Source organism: Pollachius pollachius, assembly GCF_949987615.1.
Source record: "Pollachius pollachius genome assembly, chromosome: 13".
Lineage (NCBI taxonomy): Eukaryota > Metazoa > Chordata > Actinopteri > Gadiformes > Gadidae > Pollachius > Pollachius pollachius.
Window position 1 is genome coordinate 4183647 of NC_136946.1, and position 24869 is coordinate 4208515.

The following is a 24869-nucleotide window of genomic DNA, read 5'->3' on the forward strand; positions in this document are numbered from 1 at the left end:
GCGCTGATGCACGGAGCTGGTGAGGTGCGTTTGCGTCTCTCTCCGTTAGATTTTTATGTTAACCCCTTGTTGGTTGCCCTTGAACGGTTGTGGTGGTTCACACTGCTTTGCGACATGCTTTTAGGCACGCGGGAGAAACTCCCTGGTGCGTAGACAATTTTTTAGTCATTGAATTGTTGGAAGGGTGGACTTTTTAACCTTTTAACTCGTGAACTAGCTTGAGCTGGTGTTAGCTTACTACGGGGTTTCCCGACCGCGTGAGATTCGGCATGGGAGGAAGATCGCTGTATTTCCCGCGTTGATATTACAAATGCAGTTGTGTGATCCGGTATGTGTGGTCAATAGGCCTTATGCGCAACATTCTTCCGGGTTCTACAAAACAGTGGTCTTGGCTTCCGGTCGTCCGCTGCTCAATAAGCTGAGTTTATTATGGCGACCTTCTACAGCCGGTGTTTACAGGAGCTACCCCGAACAACTATTAGCGATGTGCACAGTATTGCCAAACGGACGTCCAGAGCCCCGGGGACTCTGTTAGACAAGGGATTTAAGTTTTACGCCTCCTCATTTATTCATAATTATGAAGGTATTTACATTTGTAGCTTTTGCTAATAGCGCTCGTTAGCGTTAGTTAACTGTAAGTAGCCTAATTGTGTACTTGTATGCTATCAGTTAGTTTAGCAGTATTTTTGCTCACAGACAATTAAGACAATCAGATGAAGACTGCATTTTAGCGATGGGTTTATACTACCAACAGTATAATTACTACGATGTCCTGTGTGTTTAAGCTGGTCTTTGTCGACGTGGTACGCTGGTCGTATGTGTCTAGTAGACGCATAAGACCAGACACTACTATCCTAGTAGACTCTACTAGGATAGCTGCTAGGTTTAATGTCGACTAGCTGCTACCGTTCTGGCAGGTGTTTCAGATTTCTAAAACATTGATTTGTATAAAGACAACTGTGATGAATGAATGAATGAAATGATGCTGTATCTTCTTTTCCACCAGTTTCAAACAAAGACAGGTTGAGAGGTACTGTCACTGTCAGAGCAGCTTGTCACAGGTCCATGCAGAAGAATGAAAAACCACACAGCTTGAGCGTAGGCTATGTTCAGGGATGGGTTTGTTAAATTGTCTGTTTCAGTTCAATGACTGTACAGAATGCGTTCATCAAGCCTCTCAGAATGAATATATTTACACTGCAACTGCTTTCATTTGGCCATCAGCATGTTCTCAACTATGTAAACACCATATTCACAAATACAACACATTCTTCTGAGACACTTGATAAATGGCTATAGTCTACCTGTTAGTGAAAGAAGGTAATTTGTGCAAAGTTGATTGACAGTAAATATTTCTATCGACACATATTTGGTATACCTCTACTCGTATGGTTAACAATTTTTGTATACTAAACACACACACACTATACCGATAACATCATTAGGACACTTGCCATGACATTACATTCGAAAGCTATATATATGGGTTTCCTCCCCTTTTGCAATTGCTACTACTTGCAACTATCGACACCCTGTAGTGGCAGGCATTCCAGTACTGAGCAATATATGTTTATTGTGGTAGACTTGTAGGAAGCCCCTTGTCTTAATTTAGTGGTATCTGTTCTGCCAACTGTCCAATTGTCTCTTTGTGTATTGTATACAGATAGTGCTTCGTGATTCAGATCCCGTCATCATGACCTCAAGTCAGTGTTCATGCAAAGCTGGCACAGCAGTATGCAATCACACTGCTGCACTGCTCTTTCAGACAGCTCATTACTCCGAGCTCAATATCCAGGTTGTCCCCCCTGTTCATGCCTGTACAGAAATGGAACAACAATGGCACAAGCCCAGAACTGCAGTAAGGGTTGAGGCAAATGCACTGTATAATATGTATGTAATAGTTAGGCTATGTGTGCTGCAATAAAATAGTAATTTGCTAAAATAAAGTATAGTGATCTAAGGTTAGAAGCATTAGAGGTGCAGCGTAATATAATGGCGACTCTTTACTTCATAAGGGAGTAAAACCCGGGCCTGTAAACAGCATGATTGTTACAAGACCCAGGCTTAACAGGTGCATGGAAGGAGGAATCAGGTGAGGTGTAGTCACTGAGGTCATACATGTAAACATTAGCTGGGGCACAGCAGGTTATGATTTGTAACAATATCACTGTATTTGGAGGTCACGAGCAGTTACTGAAACCATTAGACTATGCATACCACATATTTTACTTTTATAATTGGAACCTTTTCATAGTAGAATATTACCTTTACCACTTTGTTTCATAGAAGTACACTCTCCAAGGGTGTGCATGGGCACCCTTTTGATATTGGGCTGCTATGCATTGAGGACACATACGAGGACTTTGCTAATGTTTCGGACCCATATCGCCCTAACTGACTCATCCTTTGGAAACTGGTGGAAACTTACGCTAGAGTTAAATTTCCCCGACACAGAACAGCTCGGCACACAACAAAAACTTCTGTTCAGATGTTGCCGTTTCTGGTATTTTAACATTTTAACATTTGTGAAATTTTAATTTCACAAATGTTAAAATTAAATTTTAATCACACGAAATAGAAAACTAAATACTAAATAGAATACACTAAAGCGAAACTTAGAAGTTACCAGGAGATCACCTACCGCTGCAGTCAACCAGTGTACGGAAGTGAAAAGCGGAAATGATTAGACCCGTTTACACCTGTTTTCCGGTTCGAACGCTGGGCGCTCCGCATAACCCCTATTGTTTGCTTCCTTTGTTTTGTAGAGTGGAGAGAGATATCCCGGATTGTGTGTGACGCCTGTGTTGTTTTGTCTCCTTTTGAAAGGTATGCCTGTTATGTGTTTTTGTTTATGGTATAATATGTAAAATGAGTGTGAGAGGAAAATGACAATTCTTTATTATATTTTATTTCCTTTATCAGTGTATATATTTTATATACTGTCTTTTTATTTAAGATCATTTTATGCTTTGTTTACATTTTTATAATTTATCCCCTACATGTATTCATTGAAAGTCACAGGATATATTAAGCTAACGTGAGTGAGCGCTGATGCACGGAGCTGAGTGGAGAGAGATATCCCGGATTGTGTGTGACGCCTGTGTTGTTTTGTCTCCTTTTGAAAGATACAAGACACAACGCAGAAAGACATCGGTTACATATGGATATCTAATATTCAGATATTTTTTAATCTACATAATCATATTGTATCTTAATTCAGTGCAAATTCTCTCAAGGTAAAATTGTTGTTGCCGTTATTGAGATGTTATTGAGAGCCTCTCTAAGGCTCATATGTGGGAGTACAGGTAAGCTTCAGGTAGGTCTACTACTGTGTCAGGTTACGGTCGTAAAACTTTAAGGAGGAGTCTCTAGACTTGACTACCTGTTAACCCTCTTCTGAGGGTTCTTTTGTTCTCCGTTCACGGAGCCCTTAGCAGGTATGCGGCCGGGCGAGTGCCTGCCGACAACTTTTCCTCTAATCTCTTCTTTCTCTGTGTGCCGCAGCACACGGGCTGACGTGCCGCCGCTGTCCGATCGCGATCTCGGGGCGATGTCTGGTCCCCAGCGATGATGTCCAATGCGACCACTCGACCCGCAGCTGCTTCACCCGGACTGCGTGTAAGCGGCCCCCCACACATGCTACACACAAATCTGACTGAAATTGAAGGAGTGCTGTGTTTGTGGTGCTGAAGAATACATACATGTGTGTGTTTACATACATATACATGTATGTATCCTTTGATTTACTCGACAACCTCACCTTTGAGCCTCAACAACAAAAATAAAATCCAACAATAGGCCTATTGATTCAATGCATGCTTTCCGTGCCTAATTTGGTTGGCAGAAAGTGAAACTAAAGTGCCAACATCTCAGTAGGGTCACACTTTACAGTAGGCAAGCCCAAGGAGAGAGAACATTAACTAAGTTAAGTAACTCAGTTAACTGACCAGACGTGGAGGTGAGATAGGCCCACGTGTCCGTTTCCCAGCATGCACTAGGGCAGACCATGAGTTGTTGTTTTTTTTGTCGGTTTTAAACTGATGTTTCAGACTCTTTTACGTTTTGAATCTTGACAGCGTTCAATGGCACTGTTTTTTCCGACTTCAAAGCCGGGGGTGTGTGCTCACGACCTCCTGTGGCCGGACAGAGGCCGGCACCTTCCTGGGAATCGGTTACACCGGCTCCAGCGCTGCAGGACGGACCTGTGCAACGTACCTTCATATCTCGTTAGATATGAAGGTATTATTGTAGCAAAAGTCTTTAGCACCTGCAACTGCAGATTTTGAATGCGTACACTAAAGTCACAGTAAATTTGAAGTTGTATATATTTATTTTGCATGTGTACTCTAAAAACAGTACATTTGAAGTCGTAAATATTTTTTCTACCATTGTAAACACAAAATAGGGTCTACGAGTACGCAAGTCTGTGTTACAGGTGCACATATCCTTTTGCTACAATCATTGCAGCGCAGTTGGTGCAAGACACATTCACACACCCGTGTTTCATAATCTGAGAACATGCCCAAAATGTGTGCATTCGTAAACCCAAATTTTGAACTAATGCATCAGAAGTTGCACATCTGTGAAAAATTTGCTCACAAATAAAATGATATAAAACGCTATGTTGATTCAGCATTTTAATGAGCGAGCACAAGCCCATCGCTACAACTGCTCGAATCTGCTCCTGCAAGTCTCAGCTGTGGGTTTTTTTGCAGGTAGTTTTGCAACACGTCTAGGTGGTAGATGTGTAGCAAAAGTGATTTGTATCTGTAGGAGGCAGAGCGTCCGTGGGCGGGACAAATTTGCCTCACTAACCAATGAAAGACGCCGGCAGGGGGTGCATTTTTCAAACTACACTGGGACCATCCAAGCAGACCATTAAAATACATTGAAGGACACTTGCGGCATGTTAATGAACTACAATATATTTTAAGCACTGCCATTCTTTCAGAGCGCATTCTGAATTTAAAGTTTTTATCAGTGTAAGGTGTGGGGCGCAGGATGCTAAATCCACGAACGGAACGCATTACGATATGTCGCTATGCTCATGTCGTTTTGCCGATTTCCTGCCGGCCTCATCTAATTTGACCGTCCTTCTCTCGTCCCCCCCCCCCAATGATATGAGGTTTGCAGCCTCCCGTCTGCCTGAATGGATAAGTTGTATGTTGTGCAGTAGGGCTTTAGGAAGTCAGGCGCAGAAACGGGGGCGTTTCTAGGATCCTGAAATATCCGGGCCTTAGCCCAGAGGGAAAGGGAAAATGCAAAAAAAATTGAATGCTTTATTGTGCATGCAAATTTTTTCATAATGCTTTACATAAATATATAAAATACGCAATTTATTATAGCTTTAAATAGCTTCCTGACTGCTGTGCTGCTTATCCCCAGACATCTAAAGTTCCATTCAAGTTATTTCAAAGTAAAATGAATACAAGTGAGACAGACCTTACTATATATGACTGGATAGGATAGGTTAATTCACTTAAGGTGGTAAACAGTCTGGTTACGTTTTCAAATCGTTTATTCTCTTGCCAGAAGGACGAGAAGTACTTGGCTACTTTGAGATGCCACTGGAAACGCCATGTTGGTTTCTAGTGTAAAGCAAGCAAAAAAAAAAGGTCGTTTTTTAAAAAAAATTTTTTTTATAATATTCAGGGGGAATTAAATAATATCTGGGGCTTTAGCCCCGAATGAAACAGCCTAGTCACGCCACTGTGCCGAAGTATAAAGAGCGACTAACCGGTTTGGAGAATGTATTATAAGATGAACGGGTCAACCACAGAACACACAGAACAACTAGGCTACTTGATAATGTTTAGGTAACAGAACTATAGTGGGTGATTAGAAATAATTAGAACAATATTTTCTATTGGTCTAACTTTTTTTCCCTACCCAGTATCGCGACACTATTCAACGCTATTTCTGCGTAACTTTATACCAGGCCTATTATAGTTGGCCTACAGACTTTGAATGAATGAACCCTGCAAGGATCCTTTTTTTTTTCAAAACGTAATGTTTTTGCCTTCATTATTGATAAATGCATTTAGGCGAAGTTTACCTTGCATTTAGGTAACTGGCTCAAATTTAACAGTACCGTATTTTCCGCACTATAAGGCGCACTTAAAAGCCGGTAATTTTCTCAAAAAACGACAGTGCGCCTTATAATCCGGAGCGCCTTATATATGGATCAATTGGTTAATTGGTTGATCCATACTGGTTGTAAACGGCGCTCTGTCAAAATGTTTCAGTATGAAAAACCAATAAAAACAATTTAATAATAATAATAAAATGTTTCACTACGACTACGATAAAGCCACACCGCTTGCAGCATTACGGCTATCGTAGTCAGTGCACACAGCATTTTACTGCGCTTACTCACAGTCCCAGTATCTCACAGTATCACACTCACAGTATCTTCTATGCTATGCGCCTTATAATCCGGTGCGCCCTATTTATGAAAAAAGTTCTAAAATAGGTCATTCATTGAAGGTGCGCCTTATAATCCGGTGCGCGTTATAGTGCGGGAAATACGGTACATTTTTTTTAATGTTTAACAGTAAAAAAATGTAGGCAACATATTAAATACAAATGTTATATATTCAATCAAATAAATTCAATGGATATAATCCTTTTTTCACATTGTTAGTACAACAAACAGAATGTAATAATAGATATTTCTTCTATAGCAGCCTTTTAAATTCGTTAGCAGGCTCTGCTTCGCCTTCCCGCAGAAGTGCTGCTCTGGTGCTCGATCCGAGATTACCATTCAATCTCTAATTACTCCTAAACAACAAATGATTTGACTAAGCAGCTTTGGATGAGAGCGACTGCTTTAGTCAACAGTCAGTCGCTCCTCCACAGAGCGACGGAGGATGTGTGTTTATTTTAAACCACACATGTTTTTTTACTGGAGGCGTGTATTTCTGAAAAACACTGCCACCCAGTGGATGTATGGAGGACCACACATCACCAAAATTGACCTAATTTGGCAGACGTGGTGACAAGCAAGTTATTCTGACTGGTGATTTTGGAGTGAATTCAAACAATAATTAATACCTCCTCCTAACCAGGGGCGTAGGAATGAGTTTAACATTGGGGGGGACACATATCGGAAACCTGACCGATCAAGTATAATTTTTAGGTGGGACAAATGCGCCTGTCTCCGATATTGGAGGGGACACGTCCCCTCCGTTCCCCCCGGTTCCTACGCCCTTGCTCCTAAGCCTTTACTTAGACTTAAATGGAAGGCTTAAATGGGCATAGTCATGAACACAGGACTACAGGTGATTGTTAGCCTAATGGTCGAGTATGGGCAATTAGTTATTAATTATGAATCATTAGTCAATAAGTCACAATCAGTCATGACCCAAAATGAACAAATATTTAATTATATTGAGCTAGGCTAATCAGCAATGCCTTCACGTAGGCCTAGTGTTAAAACTTGAGAGAACAAAAAGCTGCAACTATCTGGGGCAAAATCACCGAAATAGTTCGCCAAACTTGTCACATTGAAACATGAAGTTAATTCATGAGCTTCTTTCTCTGGATTAAGGTTTGCTCTCGCAACCAACCATTCGGAGTTCCCTGGTAGTTTGTATGCGGCCTACCATTGTATACTGTAGCCTACCACTCGTTCGAGAACCACTGGAATAAAATGCAGGGGCGGATCTACTGTCTACAGATTGACAGTGGGCCCGCCGAATCAGATTCATGAAAAAAAAAAAAAAATTCTTTTACATATATAAAAGAATATATATATAAAAAGAAAAAAAAAAAAATATTTGTTAGACAATGTTTAATTGTCTTTTCTCATACAATATAGGTTTTTTTCTTGAATACATTTATAATTTAAAATATTTAAAGTAGCTACCAAAAAATAATAATATTCAGAAACCCCTCTCGTACTCATTAGTTCTGTCCAGTGACGTCTTTACGCAACATCATGGTCGACGCAGACAGTGGATGGCGGTTTCATGCACCATCAGATAGCAGCCTCAATTAGCAATGGCTAAACAGCTCTCTTTGAGCCACTCATGACGACATAATCAACTTTTTAAACTCAAAACCTAGGACTCTCCGCCTTGTGTAGAAGCTCCGGTTAGACCGGGTTTTTGTATGCTGGCCCGCCGTGGCATTATTGCTGTTTCTGAAAGTTTTTTTCTGAATATTAATTCATTCGATTCGTTTGATCCATATTCATGTTCGGGTTGTAGTCACTATAACGTGAGCTATGCAGTGTTGGATTTGTGTTTTTATTATGTGATATTCTGACATGAGTAAAAGGCATATCAAAATGTACTACCAATCTGCACGTTCTCACCACTTCATGAATTAATATATATATATATATTAGGGCTGTCAATAGATTAAAATTTTTAATCTGATTAATCACAGGGTAGCTGTGGATGAATCACGATTAATCACGATTAATTGCCATTCATAAATATGCCCGGAATTTCTGAATTTCTCTGTATATTGTTGTAGGAACGGAAAGATAAATGACAGAAGGTGGATATATAGGCATTTAGCATGTTCTTTTATTCATGAAAGAATCCAGATGATGGTGTTATTAATAATGAAAAATAAAATCGAACTTAAACATACCACACCATATTTCAATTTTTGTTTTGTGCCAGTCTCTTTGCAATGCCTATGAGCATATAACATTTTTATTTTTATTTTTTTAATCAAACTTAAAGATAACAGTCATCCCAAACGTTATGGGCATCTTAGCCATTGCTAAGTTTAGAATGGTTAAACATTGGTTGAACATTTTCCCTTTTTTAAATTAACAAACTACCACACCTTCGTACAATAAAATGTGTCTCTTGGCTATTCTTCTTTTAGCCAGTTGCTGAGGCAAACTAACTGGCTGACATTTTCTGAAAGTAAGGCTGACCGTTTCTTTTGCACGATGTGGCCTGCCACTGAGAAGAGTCTTTCACATGGAACTGTGGATGCAGGAGTCGCTAGATATTTGCGAGCCAGCAGGGCCAGCTTGTCATGGGCTCCTGAATGAGCAGACCACCACTGCAATGGACAGTCCTCCATACTAATGCAGGGCTCTGCCCTGTACCTGTGTATGTCTCTGCCAGGCTGCACCTCCTCATCAGAATCTGAATCTGAGCACATTTGTAGGAGCAGGCTCATTTTCTTCTTGGGTGGCCCATCTTCAGAAGTCTGTGGAGACCTTCTTGGTGATTGTTCATGCAGCATGCCTCCCAGTGTGGTCCACACCTCTTCTCTTTCACTCTTGGGCAGGGTCTTCAAGTCTTTAAAGCGTGGATCCAGGGCCGTTGCAAGCTTGAGCCATGTGTTGTTGGTCTTTTCTTGGCAGGAGGCTAGGTCTTCTTTGAATGCCGTCTTAAATCGCACCACATATGCAGGGTCCTCATCAGAGACCTCCATTACACGACGCAAGTGGCAGAGGGCAGGCAGTTCAACAGAGCAGGATACATAGGCCTCCCCACCCAGGATCTCAGTTACATACCTGCAGTTGAATGAAACACACACACACACACACACACACACACACACACACACACACACACACACACACACACACACATCATTAAGTGATTACAACAGAAGTTGGTAGTTTACAAAAAGGTAACATATAATTTCAATTTAATTAATTACATTTTATTTCAAACTATAGGCCTATTAATAATTAATATGTGGATTACTTACCGACAGGGCTCTAGAAGAGTCTCAAGTCTTTGCACCTTGTCCCATTCTGGTGGTGTCAGCATAATGAGTTTGTGCTGCTGTTGGTCCAGGGTTGCTTTTATTGCTGCTTGATTGCGGTTCAGACGCTTGATTGCGGTTCAGACGCTTGACCATATCCACCGTCGAATTCCAACGTGTTGGAACGTCCTGGACCAGCGGCTCCTGCTTCTGTCCAAGGGCAGCTTGTTGTGCTTGAAGCTCCGCAGTGTTTGCCGGACTGTGTTTGAAGTGGCCCACAATTTTGCGAGACTTGGACAATGCACGCACAAATCCGCTGTCAGAGAGGCTCACCGTGATGCTTCTCTGTAGGATGTGAGCTATGCAAGGCATGTGCTCAAATGTCAAAAGTCTAGCCGCAGCGATCATATTGCATGCGCTGTCGGTCCCTATAGTTGTGACTTTTCCTTCTATTTCCCACTTGCGCGCTACTGTTAGGAACTGCTCTGCACATGCTTCTGCAAAGTGACGCTCTTCTGTTTTCATTGTAGTTAGCGCAAACGACTTCAGTTCCCATTTTTTAGTGATATGATGTGCAGTTACACCCAGGTAATTGTTGTTACTCACAGAGGTCCAGTGGTCTCCTGTCAGGGCGACATAGTCAGCTACAGCCAAATCCTCTTCTTTCTTTTTCTTTTCCGTTTTGTAGAGGTCGTGGATTTTAGTCATTACTGTGCCTCTTGACGGTGGCTTGTAGAATGCGTCGCGTGAAGCAACTTGTAACACTTCCGCGAGGCCCTTGTCCTCGACAATATTAATCGGCCGACAGTCTTTTGCAATCCATTTGGCAATTTTTTGGGTCAAGTTCTCAGAAATAGACTTACTTAATGCACGGCCTTCGGTGAGCGTTGTCTGAACTAAGCCCCCTGGTCTTGCCCCAGAACTTGAAGAGCCGACAAACGCATGCTTAGCGTTGATATGGTACTTTAGGCTGGAAGTGCTTCGGTGAAACGAAAACTCCTTCTTGCAGAGTGTGCAAATCACTGCTTGTTTGTTAAGTGTTCCATCTTTGTTTTTTTTAAATTCAAACTTTCCATCCAAAGGGCCAACAACTTCTTTTGGTTCAGTATCCATCTTGTGTCTCAGTCAAAACTCTAGAGCGGCAAATAGCGGCGGCAAATAGCGGCGGCAAGTGCTGGAGCGGGAAATATTGGGCGGGTCATTTTGCGCATGCGTTAATGCGTTAAATAAATTAATGCGTTAATTCCACAAATTAATCACCCTGCGTTAACGTGTTAATTTTGAAAGCCCTAATATATATATATATATATATATATATATATATATATATATATACATATATGTTTGTTTAATCTTTGAAAAAACCAAGGCCCATCCAGATATTCCTAGGCCCACCCATAAATTACGTTCTGAATCCGCCACTGATAAAATGTACTAGCATCGATGGTTTGAGAACCACGGGGGCGGGCACGGCAGAGCAGGAAACGGAGCCGTGATGCGGCACAGAGAGGGCGGGGACACGAGCAAGGCGTCAACGGCAACTTCCAGCGCTAGAAGGGTAGAAAAAAAAGCTTTACGAAAATAATTATCGCAATTGTATCGCTCTTTTTCTCTTCTAATTTGGACTCGTATATGCGTGTCGGGGTTCCTGGTAGGTTTGGGGTGGTTTCACGATGAGGGTCTATAGCGCTTGGATGTTTGTTACTTTGTGGATGTTTGGCGAGTCTGGAGACTTGATGGTTTATTTGCAATATCCTGTGATGAGATAGTAACATCAACTGGAACTAAAAACTTGTTTGTTAACGACTGGTTCTGTCTCACTTTTCTTTCCGATTAGGAACTCGGGACGGACATCGGCGAGATGAGTGACGAAAAATCGAAACGAAGTGGAACTTTTGGTGAAGTTACTGTGAGAGGATGTGGCTGTATGATGGAGTGTGTCTGCGCAGAGGGATAGAAGAAGGCTGTCACACACACACGCACGCACGCACGCACGCACGCACGCACGCACGCACGCACGCACGCACGCACGCACGCACGCACACAAACACACACACAGGGAGATATGTAGGCTAAGGGGGAGGCTGGAAATAGTTTGGAGGCACATACACATTGTGGAGTGCTATTCTAACACCTCACAGTCATTTCCAGTAAAGTTGCTGAGTCAACTGGTCTATAGAGAACATCAAGACTAATCTGATTAAGCACACATTAAGATAATGGGACACAGGACTTTAATCTATGTTTAGTAAATTGGACGCGTGTGTGTTGAAAGACAACATGTTTCTATGTACACAATCAAAGGGTTTCTTGTTCGTAAGCTAAACAGGCTTCTCCATAATGATTTCTGTGTGTGGATGAATGGCGACTCCCTTCCTCCTTTTGCTTCATTATGAAAGATGCCGTTGTGACTCACATTTCCTGTGAACCCTTTCTGGCCACTTTTCTTGCCTCCACTGTAAAGGAAATAGGCCAATGGCTATTTGAGTCTATTTTATAGCTAATTAGTTTACTGATGTTTAGGCAGTTAATGCAAGGTGTCATTGTTGTTTGATTCTGTCTACTATTTGATATTTGTATGTATTAAGTTAGTTATTTAAACTAAGTTATGGTGTTACACCGTATCCTATCTGGCCACAACAATTGGTTTAAATAAACTGTCAGTCTATACCTGTTGAATCAGGTTCAATGCTAAATGTTTCTGAAGTAAAGAAAACAAGGTGTGTGTGTGTGTGTGTGTGTGTGTGTGTGTACCCATGGAAATCAGGCCCTAAAAACAAGTTTGTGAGGTTTGCATCCATGGTTACGGCATAATGTTGTCATGGTGACAAGGGGCTAATAAACATTTCTTAAGACCCATCATTCCTCCCCCTTTCTGGTTAAATCTGACACGATGGATACATGGAGTGTGATGAGTTAAGTCAACTGTATCTGCAGAGATAGACTTATCCTTGTCCTCCACCCTGCTCCTCGCTCCTTCCTCCTCCCTCCTCCGGCCTTCCACCTCCTCCTCATTTTGTTTTGATAAACTCAGAATGACTAACAAGATGGAAAATTCTGAGAGTTCCTTGTCCAGATTAAGCTGTTGATTGGATGGAGGTGCCCTCATTGTTTATTCATTCAGTTGAACTACCTTGTAGTTGTAAGAGTGGGAGTGTGGGTTGTTCCTCATGCCAAAAAACCTGATTCCCTTCATTCTTATATCTGTTGTTTCATCTGTTCTTTACCTCCTCGATGGGGGACAATAGAAGCAGTAGAGGCGAGCTGTTGAGCACCAGACTGTTTTCCTATCCTCTGAGTCCTGTTCGTGTCTGCGCCGTCGTCTTCTGATCCGCTGGGAAAATGGCCGCTGTTTGGACCAGACTTCTTCTCCTGGGAGTGTTTGTTGCCGTCGGTGAGCAAAGATTTAGGTTTTTGTCTCAAAAACCTTGTCTGTACAAACAGTCTTGGGGATTTAATATTCCGTATTTATTTTTATATAATATTGATACTTAATATTCAGATATTTTTCACATATTGGATATTAATTCAGTGCAAATTCTCTCAAGGTAAAATATATGTTGCCTTTATTGAGATGTTATTGAGATTTTTCTCTGTAAGGCTCATATGTGGGAGTACAGGTAAGCTTCAGGTACCCTCTTCTGAGGGTTCTTTGGTTCTCCGTTCACGGAGCCCTTAGCAGGTATGCGGCCGGGCGAGTGCCTGCCGACAACTTTTCCTCTAATCTTCTGCTCTCCGTTTCGCAGCACACGGGCTGACGTGCCGCCGCTGTCCGATCGCGATCTCGGGGCGATGTCTGGTCCCCAGCGAGGATGTCCAATGCGACAACTCGACCCGCAGCTGCTTCACCCGGACTGCGTGTAAGCGGCCCCCCACACATGCTACACACAAATCTGACTAAAATTGAAGGAGTGCTGTGTTTGTGGTGCTGAAGAATACATACATGTGTGTGTTTACATACATATACATGTATGTATCCTTTGATTTACTCGACAACCTCACCTTTAAGCCTCAACAACAAAAATCAAATCCAACAATTGGCCTATTGATTCAATGCATGCTTTCCGTGCCTGATTTGGTTGGCAGAAAGTGAAACTAAAGTACCAACACCTCAGTAAGGTAAAACTTTACAGTAGGCAAGCCCAAGGAGAGAGAACATTAACTAAGTTAAGTACCTCGGCTAACTGACCAGTCGTGGAGGTGAGATAGGCCCAGATGTCCGTTTCCCAGAATGCACTAGGGCAGACCATGAGTTGTTGTTGTGTTTTAAGCTGATGTTTCAGCCTCTTTTACGTATTCAATCTTGACAGCGTTCAACGGCACTGTTTTTTTCCGACTTCAAAGCCGGGGGTGTGTGCTCACGACCTCCTGTGGCCGGACAGAGGCCGGCACCTTCCTGGGACTCGGTTTTACCGGCTCCAGCGCTTGCTGCAGGACGGACCTGTGCAACGGAGGGACGTCGGTGCAGCTGTCGCTCGCTGCCGCGTGCCTCGCCGTGCTGGCATCTCTCTGGGCCCGTTAGACGACGCATGGCGCTACGACACGTTCTCAGCAGACAGAGTTACGCCTTGTTCACACTGCATGCGTCTGTCGACGGATGACCAAAGGTTCCCGCTTCCCGCTACAAAGCCGATGTGTGGATATAAATACAAAAGATGACGCAAACAACAGGTGACTAAAAACAATCCTATCATTCCACATTTCTTTAAAAAATATATAGCGGCCAGATTTCTCCTGCTTCTTCCAGCTTGTTATTGCAAAATGGATCCAGTAGACGCGTGGAGGGTTTTTCCGCGATCTGATTGGCCGACGGATCTGGCGCTGCCTGAAAAGTTGAACATTTCTCAACTTTTTGACGCAGGCCACGGAGCCTAATGGACGGACGGACCCACAATGCATTTTGCAAGCGCCCCATGCAAAGTCAATGAGATCCGTCGACGGACGGAGGTAGTGTGAACAAGCCCTCATGAATAAATCCATGATTAATTAAAGAGACCGTAATATGTATTTTGATGTGTTGATTTGATGGTGAAATTTTTCAGAATATGGGTTTTAGAAGGTTTACTATTTTTCTAAATGATTTAAATAATATTAAAGAATTAAAGGATCAAAAAGTGTGTACCTGTGTCAAATTAATTGAACTCTTCCTATAATCTGTAAAAATCATGAACTACAATATAGTTTAAGCACTGCCATTCCGTTTCAGAGCACATTCTAAGTTTAAAGTTGTAATTGGTGTGGGGTCTGGGTTGAACGATGATCATGGTACATCCACGAACGGAACGCAGGATGATATGTCGCTATGCTCATGTTGTTTTGCCGATTTCCTGATGGCCTCACTTCCTTTTGGGACGTCCTTCTCTCGTCCCCTCCAATGATATGAGGTTTGCAGCCTCCCGTCTGCTTGAATGGATAAGTTCTATGTTGTAATAATAATAATTAATAATAATTCATTCATTTTCTATAGTGCTTTTCAGTGACCCAAAGACGCTTACATAAAACACGAAGAGGGAGATGACAATCGGGGGACAAGCGGAAGACAGCACAACAGAGAACAGACGCATGGTGGAGTGAGATAGTAGATAGGGATAAGGGTGGTTATGGGTAGGGGAGGTCATAGGCTTGGAAGAAGAGGTAGGTTTTTAAACGGGATTTGAATATGGGAAGCGTGGGAGAGTCGCGGACAGGTTGGGGAGAGTTCCAGAGTCGGGGTGCTGTTCTTGAGAAGGCTCTGTCAGCAAAGGTTTTAAGTTTGGATGGTCGGACAGTCAGAGTGAGAGTGCAGGAGGATCTGAGGGTTCGGGAGGGGCGATGGGGGATGAGGAGGTCAGACAGGTAGGGCAAGGCCAGGTGGTGGAGAGCTTTGAAAGTCAGGAGGAGGATTTTGAAGTTGATGCGTTGTTTGATGGGGAGCCAGTGGAGCGTGAAGAGAACAGGAGTGATGTGTTCACGAGACCGGGTGTGAGTGAGAAGGAGTGCAGCAGAGTTTTGGACCATTTGGAGTCTGGAGGGAATGAGAGGTGATGCCAGTGAGGAGGGAGTAGCAGTAGTCAAGACGGGACGAGATGAAGACGTGGATAAGGGATTCAGCAGCAGGGGGGGACAGGCAGTGTCTGATTTTGACCTACATGCCAGTGACCTACATGTGTCCGTCGACGGATCTCATTGACTTTGCATGGGGCGCTCTTGAAATGCATTGTGGGTCCGTCCGTTCTGTCGGCTCCGTGGCCTGCGTCAAAAGTTGAGAAATGTTCAACTTTTCGGGCGGCGACGGATACGTCGGCCAATCAGATCGCGTTTTGCAAATATAAGCAAATACACTGTCCAATGAAATCGCCTTTGTCATAAAACCAGGGAAAACACATGGATATGCCAAAAAGCCCCCATCCGTCGACGGACGCATGTAGTGTGACCGTAGGTAGGCTGTAGGAAGTCAGGTACCGAAGTATAAAGTCGTGGATGGTGGATGTACAGGTCAAACACAGAACTTTCACCCAGGGTTTGTGTCCTGTGTTTATGATTTGCTGTTTTCAGGTGGAATTTAGATAGGTTTAGGCAACACAACTACTTGGTAAGATTTAGGCAACAAATCTAATTAGGAATAATAGTTAGGAATAATTAGACCAATAGTTTCCCAAACCTTTTTGTTCTTCCCTCCCCAGCATCGCAACCGTATTAAATACTATTTCCACGTAACTTTATACCAGGCCTATTATATTACAGACTTTCAATTAATGAACCCTACAAGGATACTTTTTTCGAAACTTAAGGTTTTTGCACTCATTATTGATAAATGCATTTAGGTGGGCTTTACCTTGCATTTAGGTAACTGGCTGAAATTGTTGAACAGAAAAAAAATGTAGGCAATATATATTAAATACAAATATTATATATTCAATCAAATAAATTCAATGGAAAGAATCTATAGCAGCCTTTTTAATTCGGTTAATCAGGCTCTGCTTCGTCTTCCTCCAGAAGTGCTGCTCTGGTGCTCGATCCGAGATTACCATTCAATCTCTAATTACTCCTAAAGAACAAATGATTTGACTGTAAGCAGCTTTGGATGAGAGCGACTGCTTTAGTCAACAGTCAGTCACTCATCGACAGAGCGACGGAGGATGTGTGTTTATTTTAAACCACACATGTTTTTTTTACTGGAGGCGTGTATTTCTGAAAAACACTGCCACCCAGTGGATGTATGGAGGACCACACATCAGCTAAATAGACCTAATTTGGCACACGTGGTGACAAGCAAGTTATTCTTACTGGTCATTTTGGAGTGAATTCAAACAATAATTAATAAATCCTCCTAACCCTTTACATACACTTAAATGGAAGGCTTAAATGGGCATAGTCATGAACACAGGACTACAGGTGATTGTTAGCCTAATGGCCGAGTATGGGCGATTAGTTATTATCAATCATTAGTCAATAAGTCACAATCAGTCATGACCCAAAATGAACAAATATTTACTTATATTGAGGTAGGCTAATCAGCAATGCCTTCACGTAGGCCTAGTGTTAAAACTTGAGAGAACAAAAAGCTGCAACTATCTGGGGCAAAATCACCGAAATAGTTCGCCAAACTTGTCACATTGAAACATGAAGTTAATTCATGGGCTTCTTTCTCCGGGTTAAGGTTTGCTTCCGCGACCCACCATTCGGAGTTCCCTGGTTGTTTGTATGCGGCCTACCATTGTATACTGTAGCCTACGACTTGTTCGAGAACCACTGGAATACACTGTACTAGCATCGATGGTTTGAGAACCACCGGGGTCTACTGTAGCCTACTTGAGTCTGTGCGTCTGGAGCCACAGTGGCGGGCACGGCAGAGCAGGAAACTGAGCCGTGATGCGGCACAGAGAGGGCGGGGACACGAGCAAGGCGTCAACGGCAACTTCCAGCGCTAGAAGGGTAGAAAAAAAAGCTTTACGAAAATAATAATCGAAATTGTATCGCTCTTTTTCTCTTCTAATTTGGACTCGTATATGCGTGTCGGGGTTCCTGGTAGGTTTGGGGTGGTTTCACGATGAGGGTCTATAGCGCTTGGATGTTTGTTACTTTGTGGATGTTTGGCGAGTCTGGAGACTCGATGGTTTATTTGCAATGTCCTGTTATGAGATAGTAACATCAACTGGAACTAAATACTTGTTTGTTAACGACTGGTTCTGTCTCACTTTTCTTTCCGATTAGGAACTCGGGACGGACATCGGCGAGATGAGTGACGAAAATCGAACCAAAGTTGAACTCTTTGTGAAGGTAAAGTGAGTGGATGTGACTGTATGGAGGGGTGAGTGTCGGCGCGGAGGGATAGAAGAAGGCTGACGCACACACACACACACACACACACGGGGAGATATGTTATCGATGGAGATAGTGAAAACCTGTTATCACACACACACACACACACACACACACACACACACACACACACACACACACACACACACACACACACACACACACACAGGGAGATATGTAGGCTAGTCAATGGAAATAGTTTGGAGGCACATACACATTGTGGAGTGCTATTCTAACACCTCACAGTCATTTCCAGTAAAGTTGCTGAGTCAACTGGTCTATAGAGAACATCAAGACTAATCTGATTAAGCACACATTAAGATAATGGGACACAGGACTTTAATCTATGTTTAGTAAATTGGACACGTGTGTGTTGAAAGACAACATGTTTCTATGTACACAATCAAAGGGTTTCTTGTTCGTAAGCTAAACAGGCTTCTCCATAATGATTTCTGTGTGTGGATGAATGGCGACTCCCTTCCTCCTTTTGCTTCATTATGAAAGATGCCGTTGTGACTCACATTTCCTGTGAACCCTTTCTGGGCACTTCTCTTGCCTCCACTGTAAAGGAAATAGGCCAATGGCTATTTGAGTCTATTTTATAGCTAATTAGTTTACTGATGTTTAGGCAGTTAATGCAAGGTGTCATTGTTGTTTGATTCTGACTACTATTTGATATTTGTATGTATTAAGTTAGTTATTTAAACTAAGTTATGGTGTTACACCGTATCCTATCTGGCCACAACAATTGGTTTAAATAAACTGTCTGGCTATACCTGTTGAATCAGGTTCAATGGGAAATGTTTCTGAAGTAAAGAAAACAAGGTGTGTGTGTGTGTGTGTGTGTGTGTGTGTGTGTGTGTGTGTGTGTGTGTGTGTGTGTGTGTGTGTGTGTGTGTGTGTGTGTGTGTGTGTACCCATGGAAGTCAGGCCCTAAAAACAAGTTTGTGAGGTTTGCATCCGTGGTTACGGCATAATGTTGTCATGGTGACAAGGGGCTAATAAACATTCCTTAAAACCCATCATTCCTCCCTCTTTCTGGTTAAATCTGACAAAATGGATACATGGAGGGTGATGAGTTAAGTCAACTGTATCTGCAGAGATAGACTTGATCCCAGGCCACGTTATCGTCGATGAAGCACGATGCCGTCTGACGTGGGATCTGTGTGTGTGTGTGCTACTTTGTGAAGGCGGGGAGTGACGGCCAGTGCATAGGGAACTGCCCCTTCTCCCAGAGGCTCTTCATGGTGCTGTGGCTCAAAGGAGTGACCTTCGACGTCACCACCGTGGACATGACCAGGTCCGACGCAGCCCAAGCCTCTCCACTTCCTCCGCCTTCCCCACCTCCGCCCGGCTCTTCCGCCCTTTCGTTCCGCCTGTGTTCCACCTCCTTCTCTTTCTCCTCCAGCCTGCTCCACCCCTTTTTCCCCCTCCTTGTAATCCTCATTTTACCTCCTCCTCCCCCACCCTGCTTCTCTGTCCTTTCTCAGCCCCCCTGGCCTCCTCCTCCACCTTCCTCCTCCACCTTCCTCCTCCTGATTCCTCCAATCTGTCAGCCTCAGAGTTCAATCATTTTTTCAGTTTGTTTGTAGTTTTTGTCAAGTCATTTTCCGCCCTTTCATTCCCTATGTTTTTGAATAGGATTTAACGTCTCTTACGTACTCGCTCTCAATATTCAAATTCACTAATCCTATCTCTGTTGACTGACACTCCGTCTTTTTCTCTTCTTCAATTAACACAATTTGCGTACATAGTATAAAGTTGTATGCGTGTCTCTCTCTCTGCGTCCGTCGTTCTCTGTCTCTATCTCCACCTCTCACATTCTCTGACTCTCAGAAGACACTTGTTAAAACCCTCTGCCTCTCCGCAGGAAGCCTGACATCTTGAAGACCCTGGCACCCGGCGCTCAGCCTCCCTTTCTCGTCTACGGCAGCGACGTGAAGACTGACACCAACAAGATAGAGGAGTTCCTGGAGGACAACCTCTGCCCCCCAAAGTAATCCTTCCTTCCATAGTCCTGAGAGTCGTGAACCACTTCCATATTTGTCATCTTAAAACTTCGTCCACACCATTGCTACCTTATAACTTAGAACGTGTCATCGTCCTCTTTAAGGTGACATATTTTACCACCAGGTGTGAGTGTGTTAGCTGTTACAAGCCGTTTTGTTACCGCTCCCTCCCATCTCAGACATCTACGAGGCCCGTATCCACAGTAGAGGCCTGAAAACTCTGTAGGATAAATTACACCCTGCTAACTGCCTCTTCAATCCACTCCCATCAGGTAGAAGGTTGAGGGCCATCAAAACTAAAACCCCCAAACTTCCTCAACAGCACATACCGCAGACCCATTACATCTCTTAACAACTCTACATCCCTACAGCAGTATATCAAGAAGGCAGACTCCCCCAGTGGCCCTGTATAGTATAATACGCACTCATTTCTACTGTTTTTATATACTGTGAATTTTCTTAACTATGTACTTATTTATTGGACCTTTGCAGATTTGCACATCCCTTGCACCTATGAGCACCTGTCACTTTCATCAAACATACAGCACTCACCCTGGCCTGTTAACCAGGTGGAAGTGGGCTATATGTCTTATGTGTGGGGATGTCCCTTTTTCTTTTATCTGCCTATATGTCGTATCTAAGTGGGATCCTTGGAAGGATACTGCATGGATGAAATGATGTTCTATGTTTTATGTGTCTTTTGTGTGGGTCTTTGTTATGTACTGTCCTGAGCACACTGAAACAAATCCCTAGCAACTTGTACGGAGTTGTATGGCAATAAAGTATTGAATCTTGAATCTTGAAAATCTGCCTCTTCTGACATCCCAAGTGGGCGTGTCCACCTAGATGTATGACGGATATATGAGCAACGTTTGCTACAGTCCACTTGGTGTTCTGGTAGACTGATCTGTCCGTCATACATCTAGGTGGACACGCCCATTTGTGATGTCAGAAGAGGCAGATTTTCCAAACGGCTTGTAACAGCTAATCACACTCATACCTGGTGGTATAATATTTCACCTTTAAAACACCTTTCATACCAAAGTCCTCTCAAACCACTTTCATAGACCCCTTAAAACCACTTCCGCACCACAGTCCTCTTAAAACCACTTCCATTCCTTAGTTCTCTTAAACCACTTTCATAGTAGTCATCTTAAAACCACTTCCATGCCATAGTCCTCTTAAAACCACTTCCATACAATAGCCCTCTTAAAACCGTTTCCATTCATTAGTCCTCTTAAAACCACTTCCACACCACAGAACCTGGTTCTCCAGGTTCTGATTACCCAGTTGACGTTAGACTACCCCCAGCCCGCGGGGCTAATCCTGTGTTTGTTGCCCAGGTACCCCCGCCTGGCGGCCCGTAACCCGGAGTCCAACACGGCAGGGATGGACGTGTTCTCCAAGTTCTCCGCCTACATCAAAAACTCCAACCCCCAGCTCAATGACAGTGAGTCAGCCCGCCCACACACCTCGACTTCCAGACAGACGGGTCCAACAGAGTTCCTTCTGTAAGGCAGGAGCTTTAAAGGCAGAAGCCTCTCCCTCACTTGGACACCGACCATGTCCAGACAGAGCTCCACCCGTCCACCCACACCGCACGCCCATTTGAGGAGTGTTTTGGGGAGAAACACCGGATCCTACCCCTTTCTTCCTCTCAATTGGGGACCTATTTCAGTTACATTGATACAGTGGCATTGATTACTATGCTGACGATCGTTTAAGACGAGAAACCACGTTAAAAACCAATAGACAAACGTGGGAGCTGTTCTCATAAACAGAGCCTTCCTGTGGTCTGCTGTGACACCAGAGTGTGTGTGTGTGTGTGTGTGTGTGTGTGTGTGTGTGTGTGTGTGTGTGTGTGTGTGTGTGTGTGTGTGTGTGTGTGTGTGTGTGTGTGGGGGGGATCAGACCTAGAGAAAGGGCTCCTTAAGGCGTTGGCCAAGCTCGACGCCTTCCTCGGCTCGCCACTTCCTGACGAGATCGACCAGAATAGCGCGGATGATGTCACTTCCTCGTCCCGCCCCTTCCTGGACGGCTCAGCGCTGACGCTGGCAGACTGCAACCTGCTGCCCAAACTGCACATCGTGAAGGTAATCCGGGGTAATCCCTCCCCGGTGAAGACCCCTCTGGGTGGGGGGGGGGGGGGGTGGGGCTAATCCGTTTACCCTGCTGCAGCCTGCCTGGAGTTAAGAACACTTTAGTATGATTACAATCGTATTATAATCGGGAATGTTGTGTGAAATGAACCATTATTATGATTCTCAAATATTAATTTACTTCACCTTTGTCTCTCTCTTTGTCTTTGTGTGTGTGTGTCTCTCTGTCTCTCATTCTCTCATTCCTCTCTCTCTCTCTCTCTCTCTCTCTCTCTCTCTCTCTCTCTCTCTCTCTCTCTCTCTCTCTCTCTCTCTCTCTCTCTCTCTCTCTCTCTCTCTCTCTCTCTCTCTCTCTCTCCCAGGTGGTGTCCCTGCGTTACCGTGGTTTCAGCGTGCCTCGTGACCTGGCCAACCTGTGGCGTTACCTGGACATGGCGTACGGCCGCGAGGAGTTCTCCTCCACCTGCCCTGCCGACGCCGAGATACACATGGCCTACGCCTCCGTGGCCAAGGCCCTCAAGTAGGACGGGGGGCGTGCATGGGGAGCGCGCACGAGGAGTGTGCACGGGAAGCAAGCACATTAGCCAGCGGGACATTATACTGGAGATAAAACACACACACACACACACACTCACACTCACACTCACACTCACACACACACACACACACACTGGGAGTGGCAGATGAAGAGCATTCTTCCAAAATACATACATACACTGCATGGGTAAACAAACGCACAGCTAAACCTAAAGCCGCCATGTGTAAACTGAACCTTTGCTAACTGCTGTTACGTTGTAACCCTTGACAACCTTTCAGTGGGGTTTTTAAAATGCTTTTTGAATCCAGAGTCGGTTTGGATAACCAGTGTTCCTCTTTTGTGATGAGTGGATGACGCCATATCCCATAATTTACTGTATCATTAACCTGCATGTCTCTCTGCTTATCACAGTACTCCCCCCGTGTAGAAGAGAAAACTGACGCGTTAGTCAGAAAGTGGTTCAATTCCGTAAAAAATGAATCGCTTCAGTAAAAATAAATGCCAAATTCGGTTAGTAAAAACATTCATTTCCATAAAAAATTAGTTGGTTTAGGTTTTAAAAAATCGGTTGATTTCACAAACCACAGCTAGATCATAGATCTACTGATCCTGTGTCTTTGTAATGGCAGCCGTGTAATATTCTATATAATATGTCATGACAAATATCAAATGTCATTTGTCATGTCATTTGTCATGTCAAATGACATGTCATTTGTCATGCCACACACTAAAGTGACTTAGCTAGCTAACAAAATGCTAACATGACGTGTCTTCTTGGAGCCAGAACACAGCCAGTGAGGCGGGGGCAGCTTCTGCACATGCACAGCAACAGAGACCGTATTCAGACACAGGAAGTGACTTCAACTGAGCGCCACTTCCTTTCTCTGTTCTCCTACTTTGCGTGCAGCGCCGGATCCGTCCAGATTATGGCGGTTGACTTCATGTGGTCTTTCTGCACGTGTTTGTTTGGTTGAGGGTTTCGCTGTGCTACTGTGTGTACTTTTGTCTGTGGTGGTCTGCCACACCAGACCTCTTCCTTCTCACCTTTCATGCGAGAGAAGCCCGCCTGCCACTATCTGTCACTCTCTCACTCACTCACTTATTGTTTCAACAACAAACCGACTCAAGAGCCCTTCCAAAACCATTTTGGGCCGTTTTGGTCTCTCTCATACTTCATCTTTATGGAGTGCCAGGGTAATACTCCTATCTCCCTCACGGTTGAAAGAAGTTCCCATTTTCCTTCTCTTCATTTCCATGCGTCGGTGCTCTGTCACAACAGGATAATTTTACCACTGGATTTCCCTGTCGGCCATTGCTGTTCTCGATCCCTAAAAGATATGATGAACAAAGCGCTTCATGTTCTGTCTGGATTTTTTTATATATAGCTTTTATTGAAAATGAAGAAAGGAAAATAAGAGTTGACAGAGAACATCAGTTTAAAACTTAGTTTCATAGTATAATTGAATAAACTTGAATGTGAGATATTGTCACAATATAATGACATTAGAAAGTGATAGTTGCTCTACATTTAAATTGTTAGTTTTATAGTCTATATCCTTGTATGTGAATATTGTCTAAATATAATGGCAATAGATTGTGATAGTCATGCTACGTTAATACAGTGTTTCATATGACCAGGGAAAAGATTTTAAAATAATTTAACCAAGTGCAATTGAATAATTCTGGGATAAATGTTACCTAACAATACGTCCATTGCGAATGCTGCCTGTTTCATAGTTTAAAACCGTCCGAGGATGGTTGAGGGAACGTCTCAGTATCTCGACTGTAAGATAAACTGTTGTTTTTATGCTGTTTGAAATACCGTTAAACTGCGGCCAGGACGCTAACTATTGCTGTGTTTTTGGTTCTCCATGTTGTGTTTGAAAAAGGCTTCTGGTATTGGGTCTGTCCATTTCAATCCTCTTAATCTTTAATTTCAGTCTCAATGCTTGTAACGGTTTTTGTTTTGTTTTTTACTGTAGCTTTCCGGGTGCTTAGCGTGTAGGCCTGCTGGTGTTCTCCTCTGTGTACAATCTTTCACAGTTGTTACTGACAATCAAACTAAGAGCTAGACAAATAAGGCGGTTGTGTAGATGATTTTGTGCATTCAAGTGTTCATTTTTCAAAGACACGTTCCAGTCTTCCCGAGCTGAATAAAAATGAAATGATGCAACATTGTGTCTTCTGTAGTTTTCTTTTATCGGTTTTATTTTTCTGTCGGTGACCCTGATTAGCATG

At 43.3% G+C, this 24869-nt stretch overlaps 2 protein-coding genes across 5 annotated transcripts; both read left to right on the forward strand.

The window, feature by feature from the left end:
• Positions 1-14803, forward strand: LOC307084764 (sperm acrosome membrane-associated protein 4-like). 2 transcript variants are annotated; one of them, XM_079749262.1, is made up of 7 exons: positions 1-24; positions 2766-2826; positions 3505-3618; positions 11522-11593; positions 12933-13078; positions 13431-13544; positions 13995-14803. In XM_079749262.1, exons 5-7 carry the CDS (start codon positions 13027-13029, stop codon positions 14204-14206), a joined length of 378 nt encoding a protein of 125 aa, XP_079605388.1. In that variant the 5' UTR covers positions 1-24; positions 2766-2826; positions 3505-3618; positions 11522-11593; positions 12933-13026; the 3' UTR covers positions 14207-14803. The 2 variants fall into 2 exon arrangements, with proteins under 2 accessions (XP_079605388.1, XP_079605387.1); XM_079749261.1 differs by having other exon boundaries at positions 11522-11582.
• clic1 (chloride intracellular channel 1) lies at positions 14224-24804 on the forward strand. 3 transcript variants are annotated; one of them, XM_079749257.1, is made up of 7 exons: positions 14224-14355; positions 17878-17943; positions 19176-19285; positions 19856-19981; positions 21338-21444; positions 21906-22087; positions 22456-24804. In XM_079749257.1, the coding sequence occupies exons 2-7, from the start codon at positions 17902-17904 to the stop codon at positions 22615-22617; spliced, it is 729 nt and encodes a 242-aa protein (XP_079605383.1). In that variant the 5' UTR covers positions 14224-14355; positions 17878-17901; the 3' UTR covers positions 22618-24804. The 3 variants fall into 3 exon arrangements, with proteins under 3 accessions (XP_079605383.1, XP_079605381.1, XP_079605382.1); XM_079749255.1 differs by lacking the exon at positions 14224-14355 and adding an exon at positions 17521-17598; XM_079749256.1 differs by lacking the exon at positions 14224-14355 and adding an exon at positions 17551-17691.
• The last annotated feature ends 65 nt before the right edge of the window (positions 24805-24869 follow it).